Source organism: Ptychodera flava, chromosome 3, assembly GCF_041260155.1.
Source record: "Ptychodera flava strain L36383 chromosome 3, AS_Pfla_20210202, whole genome shotgun sequence".
NCBI lineage: Eukaryota > Metazoa > Hemichordata > Enteropneusta > Ptychoderidae > Ptychodera > Ptychodera flava.
The window spans coordinates 31025102-31035315 of record NC_091930.1 but is presented as its reverse complement, the minus strand read 5'-3'; the positions used below and the strand labels follow the sequence as shown (position 1 = coordinate 31035315).

The 10214-nt window shown below is 37.2% G+C and overlaps 1 protein-coding gene across 1 annotated transcript in view; it reads left to right on the top strand.

The window, feature by feature from the left end:
* The first annotated feature begins 3914 nt into the window (after positions 1-3914).
* The window catches only part of LOC139129158 (B-cell receptor CD22-like), a 36657-nt gene continuing 30357 nt past the window's right edge, over positions 3915-10214 (top strand). Inside the window, exons 1-4 of the mRNA XM_070694807.1 lie at positions 3915-4182; positions 5129-5389; positions 6319-6579; positions 8979-9242. Coding sequence (XP_070550908.1) covers positions 3915-4182; positions 5129-5389; positions 6319-6579; positions 8979-9242 — 1054 coding nt within the window. The remainder of the gene's footprint in view (positions 4183-5128; positions 5390-6318; positions 6580-8978; positions 9243-10214) is intronic.

Genomic DNA, 10214 nt, shown 5'->3' with positions numbered 1-10214 from the left:
TGTATCTCTCCTATTTCAGACAAACCAATTTGGAATATTACATCTCGTGCCAGATTTTTCTAGTGATTGAACGGGTTACCTTTGAGTTTGCGTAGTAAGTTAGTTTCTGCCGGATTCGGAAAGAAACTCCACTGTATAGTGTTCACCCAGCTCATCGCGTTCACCCACTCATGCGTTGCACACGAAAATAGAACACAAATCATCGCACTCACCCTAATCAAACATTCAAAATCACAGACTTGAACCAAGTTTAGGAATGCTCATTTTATCAGTAACGTCATGTAAATTTTATGCGCACCTCTTTTGGGATCGAGAGGTAACTCCTCCAAAATGCCAAATACGATGATGTCATCTTATGAACAATAGGTCAATAAATACAAACGTCATCTCATCACTAATGTATAGAAATGCAGATCATGCAAGAAAGCCAAGTCTGTGATTACGGGAGAAACTGTCCTGTATAGCGTTCACCCCACTCACGCGTTTCAGATTGAAATAGCACACAAATCATCGCGCCTTTATCCCACTCAAACGTTCTCAAATCACAGACTTGAACCAAGTCACCGACACATACTGCACTCGCGAGAAAGGCGAATGTCGCATTGGCGAGAGATTCATTGTACATGAAGGCTGAACCGGCTTAACGTTGGGAAAAATAAAGTGTCTGATATCTGTCAATCTGATGAAAATATCATCTACATCTCGGTAAACTTCCAGAACAATCGAAAGACTGGAACTTAGTCTCGTTTGAGAAGGAAGTCGTTTCATTATTTTGACCTGACATGTTCTAGTTTGAGATTGTTCACATCCTCTAGAATTCTATGAGGATCATATTTCATGAGCTCCCTATCCATACAATCGAGGTCACACGGAGCAGTTGTTACAGTCGTCAACGTTTTTGAAATCTTTTTTATTCCTTTTGTCGGATAAAAAATCTGAAATGACACGAATGCGGCATTTTTGCATAGAGAAGTGGTTTAGCGTAAAAAATGTAAGATTTTGAACTAACTTTTTAAAAGAAGGGAAAGAATAACAAACAAAACACACACACAGTCTATACTCGATTATTGAATGCTTGGAGATGAGAATGCGTGATCCATATCTACACTGCAGCTAGTTCTAATCTATCCTGCATTTTTGCAAAATAATTACAACCATTCCTTCCAAATATAAAACGAATTTAAAAAGCGCTTGCTATTAATGTCGTCATTTTCAGGTCATTCGCGTTCACCCTTCGCTGAAATTCCTGTCGATACGTTGGCATACAAAGGATGTTCAGCACAACTGAACTGCAGTATATCGGACCTAAACGTTACCATCTCCTGGTCAGTCAGAGTCAACGGCCGCTACCAGCAAATCTCACTCGGCAACGAGACTTACGACCCTCGTTACGACATAACTGGAGATCGCCTTCGAGGCGAGTTTCACCTGTATATGGAGGTCGTTAATAAGAGCATGGAGTCAAGTTATGAGTGCAGGGTGAACCAGACCGATCTGTCAACGACAGCGAACTTATTCGTTTTAGGCGAGTGTAATTGTTGTGAAAGTGTATTACCACAACTCATACATATTTATATTTATCTGTTAATATTCATATGTGTATGCCATATTTTCGACAAAAATAATAACAACACCTATAACCGAAAACAACAAACAAACAAACAAACAAACAAACAAACAAACAAACAAACAAACAAACAAACCTTACAAACCATATCTGCATACCTACCTATTTAGATACTTAACTGCACATATTGCGAAAGGAATTTACATTCTATTTCTAATGACAAGATAATTGATTGATCTCATTCTTCTCTTTTGCAAAATCTTTACCTATCTTTATTAGCTAAAGACAATAAAACATTTAAAGAAATCAAATAATAAGTAAAAAAAACTAAAAACACAACAGTATTGATAAATATTTCTCGATAAATTCCAGATAGTGGACCAAGCTGTGATGTCCAACCGGGACAGATGTAATCGAGAACGTGGACACAGCCATCTTCAACTGTTCAATCGATCTGCAGGATGACACCCAAGGGGAGGTGGTGTGGATGCATAACAACCAAGAGGTCGCTCGAACGGGAAACAAGAAAAATGTTTACATGAAAAGATTCAACCGCAGTGAAAGCGGTGACGTATTTACCTGTTTCTATGAGCCGCATAATGCATCTCTTTGTCATCGGCTGCAATCACTCAATTGTAGAAAGAATTTCACGATGAACGTACAGTGTAAGATATACTACGTTTATATCCTCATATATATATATATATATATATATAAATATATATATATATATATATATATATATATATATATATATATATATATATATATATATATATATATATATATATATATATATATGATAAGAAATGCAACCTTTTTCTTACAGAGAAGCTACACACATTTAATCCAGATAAGTCCACCTTTTGACAAAGTGTCCCGAGTTGGTCTCCAAATGCCGAAACGAAAACAAATTTTACTTGTAAAATTCCAATCCACCTCACCACAACAAATGGTTTCATCCAACCTGATACTTAGATGTAAGCACCTCAAGCAAATTTTATACAATAAAATCTACCTGTCTGACGATCGCGTGTATGCGTGAAACTCGAGTAATAGGTACCAAACATACTTGACGTGCTTTCATATTTATTGTGTTATAAATATATGTATATATATATATATATATATATATATATATATATATATATATATATATATATATATATATATATATATATCATAATCATAATCATAATCATAATCATAATCATAGTTTATTCGCTAATGTATGTTTAAAAATAAAAATACACCAGAAATCTCATTGGCTCGTGCTCTAAACCACGAAGAATACAATTAAAACATTTACAATATAAAAACGGGATCAACAAACACCGATAAGATACAACACTCAATAAAAAAGTTACGAACATCTGGCTAAAGGGTCCATCCCATTCAGTTGACGGACTGCTGAAGGGAAAAAAAAACTTTCTTATGACGTTCTGATTTTGCTGCAATAGAGCGGTAACGTTTCCCTGACTGCAAAAGCGAAAAACTGACCAAAGGCAGGATGGGAAGAATCAATTTTTATATATATATATATATATATATATATATATATATATATATTTATATCTATATATATATATATATATATATATATATATATATATATATATATATATATATTATATCATTTAAAAATGATTCATTTGTTTGTTTGTCGTCTCTTTCCACTTTGCGTGCGGACGGCAAGATGTATGTCAAAAAGCTCAGTCTTACAATCTCCTATTACTGGTCCAACGGGATCATAGCAAATGTTTTTGACAGTCAGATAATTTGTATAGTTTTCTCTGGTATCTTTTGGCTAACCGATTGCCTGATACATTTATTGATTGCCAAATACCTGAGCATTAACACCCTATTTAACTGTTTACCGTATCAGACGTGTAAGCATTTTAATTTCTGGAATAAAGCATCGACTACGACGGCAACATTTCAATTAGAGAGGGGAGGCCCTTTATGTGAAAGTGTATAGAAATGCGTTTGTTCGCGACCCTGAATCTGACGCAATAAAGGGTGTGGGTGGCAATAATTATGTAGAGTAGTTTTGGAACAGTTTGGAGGATGTTAATCTCCACTCTAATCGTCGACAAGAGAAGACTTAGCTACTAGCTGTAGCCACTTTAATAATATTTTCAATAGTTTTGTTATAAATTTCCCATGATGATACTCTTCTACACTGATCTCAAGGAAAGATCACTTTCAAAACTACTTATTAATCGATGGAAAAAGAACTACTGGGTAAAACAGTCATGAATATACGCCTTTTAGTTTCCCCATGATATTAAGGCATACAATTAACATTTATTGCAGGGAAGGATCTTGCTAATGACTCTCATTCATTATGACAGATCCTCCTGACGCAAGTATTCTGGCTTCAAATAACACTGTCATTGAAGGCGACACCTACAATAGATCCTGCAGTGTTGACGCGAACCCCAACGCGACTGTTAAGTGGACGCATCGGGGCAGCCACGTCGGAAACTCTGAAGTTCTAGATCTGCAGAATGTCCAAAGAGATCAGAACGGGACGTACACTTGCCAGGCGACCAACACTTTCTGGGATGGCAGTAGTGGTAATGACACCGATACGTTCCAGCTCGATGTGCAGTGTAGGTAATAATTATATAGTAAACAATGGAATATTGCAAGGGTTTTTTTTAACCCCCCCCCTTCTCCTCCCGTAGTATGATTGACTCGTCCAGTACATCTTGATGTCTCGACCTATTGCTTTCGGGTAGAAGACTCAGGGTTTCTTCGTTATGATTGTATGAAGTATCGAATCGACAACAATATTTCTGGAAAATTATCCTCCACATATGTAGAATTTAGATAACCTTACACTGTGCCACCACGCTAGAAACAGGGAAATAAATGGAAAACGAGAAACTAGAATAAACAGTCACGAAAAAAACACTGACAATTAAACTAAATTACAGGTATAGCTTATAATCTTAAACTAGGATTATGACTTTAAAACGTAAACAAGACGGCGCGTATTAACAATAGTGAAAACTGATTTATGGAATCGTCCTTTGTACTCAATTTAGGCCGACATGGGCGAGAGTGTAAACTGTCACATGTCTTCCAACAATTGCAATTGCAATTAACGACAGTACCTGACATGTTGATATGTTAGCTTAGATTACAATGCAAGTGTAAAACAACGTGGACGCATGCGTAATATGGTACCATGCTCACAGTCACTGTGTACATGGGCCTTAGGCCCCCTCCTCCACCGAAGTTTTTTCAATACTGTCGGTCTGTTGAAATTATGTGAATTACAAAAAGCCTGGCTAAGCTAGATTCTTCTCCTTATTGTTCAGCTTCGGCCCGTTGTTGTATTGTGATTCAAACCTAGCTCTGAGTTTCGATCTTCAGTACACCGTGTATTGTGTTGTTGTTGTTTATCATGTTTTTGATAATCAAAATTCAAAAGTTGTAGATGTAAACACACCTAACATCGGATTCGGATTCATTGTAACTGTTTAGTGTGTTATATAATTTGTGATAAACTAATTGAAGACGTGTTTTGAATCTCGTTTCATTCTACGACAGATCCTCCTGACGTAAGTATACTGGCTGCAGGTAACGCTGTCATTGAAGGCGACACGTACAATAGATCCTGCAGTGTCGATGCAAACCCCAAGGCGACTCTTCGATGGATACATCAGGGCAGCAACGTCGGAAACTCTGAAGTTCTGCATCTGAAGAACGTCCAAAGAGATCAGAACGGGACGTACACTTGCCAGGCGACTAACACTTTCTGGGACGGCGGTAGTGGTAATGACACCGATACGTTCGAGCTCGATGTGCAGTGTAGGTATTAATTAAATAGTAACCAATGGAATATTGCAAGTTTTTGTTTTGACCCCTCCCCTGTCCTATGATTTACTCGTCCAGTACCTCTTAATGACTCAACCTATTGCTTTTGGGTAGAAAACTTTGGGTTTCTTCGTCATAATTGTAAGAAGTACCGGAATCGACAACAACATTGCTTGAAAATTATCCTCCACATATTGTGCATAATTTAGATAACCTTAAACCTTGCAACCACGCTAGAACAAGGAAATAAATGAAAAAACTAGAAAACCAGAAATAATCAGTCACAAAAGACAGAAAAATAAACAAAATCGCAGGTATGGCTTATAATCTTAAACTAGGATTATGTAGTTAAAATAAAAACGAGTCGGCGCGTATTACCAACAGTGATATCCTGAATTATGGCATCGTCCTTTGTACTTACTTTAGGCGACATGGGCGAGAGTTTCAACTGTCACATGTCTTCCACAATTGCAACTGGAATTTACGACTCTACCTGCCATGTTAACATGTTAACTTAGATTGCAATGGCCGCGAAAACAACGTGGACGTATGCGTAATATCCTACTGTGCTCACAGTCAATTGTACCACGAGCCTTTACCCATTCCACCAAAGTATTTTCAATACTGTCTATTTGTGAAATTATGTAAATTACAAAGAGCCTAGCTAAGCTAGATTCTTCTCCTTTTTGGTCAGCTTCAGCCCTGTCTTGTATGTTGATCCAACCTAGTTATGAGTTTCGATCTTAAATACGCCATTTAATGCGTTGTTGTTTATCATGTTTTGATAATCAAAATTCAAAAGTTGTAGATGTAAACACACCTAAAATTATGTAATCGGATTCATTGTAACTATTTAAAGTGTTGCCTAATTAGAAATAAAACTAATTGAAGACGAGTTTGAATCTCGTTTCATTCTACGACAGATCCTCCTGACGTAAGTATACTGGCTGCAGGTAACGCTGTCATTGAAGGCGACACGTACAATAGATCCTGCAGTGTCGATGCAAAACCCAAGGCGACTCTTCGATGGATACATCAGGGCAGCAACGTCGGAAACTCTGAAGTTCTGCATCTGAAGAACGTCAAAAGAGATCAGAACGGGACGTACACTTGCCAGGCGACCAACACTTTTTTGGATGGCAGTAGTGGTAATGGCACCGATACGTTCGAGCTCGATGTGCAGTGTAGGTATTAATTAAATAGTAACCCAATGAGTATTGCAAGTTTTTGATTTGACCCTCCTCTTCCTCTCGTCCAATATATAACTCATCCAATACCTGTTTCTGATTCAACCTATTGCTTTCGGGTGAAAGACTTACAGTGTCTTCTTTATAATTGTAAGAAGTATCGGACTCGACAACAATATTTCTGGAAAATTATCCTCCACATGTGCGGAATTTAGATAACCTTATACTGTGCCACCACGCTAGAAACAAGGAAATAGATGGAAAATCAGAAACCAGAAATAAACAGTCACAAAACAAAGACAAATAAACAAAATCGCAGGTATGGCTTATAATCTTAAACTAGGATTATGAAGTTAAAATACAAACGAGTCGGCGCGTATTACCAACAGCGATATCCTGAATTATGGAATCGTCCTTTGTACTTACTTAGGCCGACATGGGCGAGAGTTTTAACTGCAACATGTCTTCTCTCAATTGCAATTGCAATTTACAAATGTACCTGACATGTTAATATGTTAACTTACATTGCAATGGCCGCGAAAAAAACGTGGACGCATGCGTTATATACTTCCCTGCTCACAGTCAATGTGTACCTTGGGCCTAAGCTTCCTCCCAAAGTCTTTTTCAATAATTTATATTTGTGAAATTCTGTAAATTATAAAAAACCTAGCGAAGCTAGATTCTTCTCCTTTTTGGTCAGCTTCAGCCCTGTCTTGTATGTTGATCCAACCTAGTTATAAGTTTCGATCTTAAATACGCCGTTTATGCCATGTTGTGTATCATGTTTTTGATAATCATAAATTCAAATGTTGTAGATGTAAACACACCTAACATAATCGGATTAATTGTAACAGTTTAGTGTGTTATCTAATTTGTGACGTGTTTTGAATATCGTTTTATTCTATGACAGATCCTCCTGACGTAAGTATACTGGCTGCAGGTAACTCTGTCATTGAAGGCGACACGTACAATAGATCCTGCAGTGTCGATGCGAACCCTAACGCGACTGTTTGGTGGATATATCGGGGCAGCGACGTCGGAAACTCTGAAGTTCTGCATCTGAAGAACGTCCAAAGAGATCAGAACGGAACGTACACTTGCCGGGCGACCAACACTTTCTGGATGGCAGTAGTAGTAATGGCACCGATACGTTCGAGCTCGATGTGCAGTGTAGGTATTAATTAAATAGTAACCAAATGAATATTGCAAGTTTTTGTTTAACCCCCTCCTCCCTGTCCTATGATTTACTCGTCCAGTACCTCTTAGTGACTCAACCCATTGCTTTCGGGTAGAAGACTTACAATTTCTTCGTTATTATTGTAAGAATTATCGGAATCGACAACAATATTTCTTGAAAATTATCCTCTTTATGTGTAGAATTTAGATAACCTTAAACCGTGTCACCATACTAGAAACAAGGAAGTAAATGGAAAACCAGAAACCAGAAATAAACAGTCATTAAAACAGAAGAATAAACAAAATCATAGGTAGGACTTACGATCTTAAACTAGGATTATGAAGTTAAAATATAATAACGAGACGGCGTGTATTAACAACCGTGATATCCTGATTTATGGAATCGTCCTTTGTACTTACTTTAGGCCGACAAAACTGTCACATGTCTTCCCATTATTGCAATTTCAATTAATGACTGTACCTGACATGTTGATATGTTAATCTAGATTGCATTACCCGAGAAAACAACGTAGACGCATGCGTAACTGGGTACCATGCTCACGGTCAATGTGTACCAGGGGCCCTACCCCCCCCCCCGTTTTTCAATACTGCGAATCTGTAAAATTATCATGGTGTGTAAATTACGAAAAGCCTAGCTAAACTAGTTTCATCTCCTTTTTGGTTAGCTACGGCTAAGTGTTGTACGTTTTTAAATCTAGTTCTGAGTTTTGACCTTAAATACACCGTTTATATGCTAACTCCATAAACCTAGTTTAACATTATAAGCCATACTGCTAGTGCTACTTTTGTTTATTCGTTTGTGTTATATGTATGTATGTATGTATGTATGTATGTATGTATGTATGTATGTATGTATGTATGTATGTAGTATGTATGTATGTATGTATGTATGTATGTATGTATGTATGTATGTATGTATGTATGTATGTATGTATGTATGTATGTATGTATGTATGTATGTATGTATGTATGTATGTATGTATGTATGTATGTATGTATGTATGTATGTATGTATGTATGTATGTATGTATGTATGTATGTATGTATGTATGTATCTATGTATGTATGTATCTATGTATGTATGGTATGTATATGGATGCATAGATGGATAGATGGATGGATGTATGAATGGATAGAATACTTGTACGTCAACTTATGTCATTCATCTACTGTTTTTAGTTGTTGCTGACATCTTTCAGATCTTCACGAAATGTCCATATTTAACGAGAATGATGGCAAGGTAATCGAAGGTAAAACCTATTACGCTAATTGTTCGGCTGATTCAAACCCGACTGCCGACATATCTTGGCTGACCCCGGACGGAGGACAGACACTCGGCGAGGAGTTGCAGCTCGAACATGCATCACGGACTGACAGCGGTGACTACAGATGTACGGCGACCGTCACATACTGGGACGAAACGGAAGTTTCCAATAAGAAAACCGCTACCGTTGATGTACAATGTAAGAACGGCATGATCTTTCCCTTTCTTCACTTATTGTTTATGTTTATCTTGCAGTTACATCCAATGTTAGCTGTTCAAAGATGGACTTAAGTTGGATGTCACTTCACAAAGTACTTGATATGCGACCAGTATATTGACGTATATGGAACACAATATTAATGGTATACATAAACGTATATCTTAGTATATGGAAACATTTCAATACGTTTATATGTGTATTGTATATCTATCTTTGCACACCAAGTGTATACGTACGTGTATACTTAACGTATTTGACACGTACACAGAATCAGTAGGCCTATATATGTATATATTGTTTTATATCAAGCATTTTGCTCAGTGTGTGCTGAATATTTATGAGAGATATGGAATGAATTATTGGTACTCATTGGAGACGGCCGTTGTTTGCTGTATAGTCAATTTTTACATAAGACCATCGAGACCATATCGTGTTTTGTATAGTAAACAGTGTATTGGAAAGTGTATCAGCCGAACGCAGAATTTCAATTGACACCGATATTCTAAAGATTACTTGTCGAGGGCAACCAAGCCGCCCATTTCGAGAAACTGTTACCAGAGAAGTTTCCGGACACGCATGTACTAGTTTAAATACCAAAAAATCCAAAAACAGTGTTTTGCTTTGTGACGATCAACTGATAACCACACTAAATGCTCTGGAGAACATATACGTTTTCAGCTTTCTTTTGAAAATGCTGTCGAGTGGTACTACGGGCTTCCCCGATATTATCATGACGGACTAATGACATATAAATGACGTATTTGTGATGTTGCTTATTCGCTTTTAACCACAGGAATTGCGAAAGGTTAATTATTTCAGGGACCTTCAAACAGTTTTCCTCACACTGTAGACCATCACATCCATCTGATTTGAAAGTGTCTAAAATATATCCAGAAGCAAAACTGTCTTTGCAGAAAATGAAACCCCTACCGCGACATGTAATGATTCAGT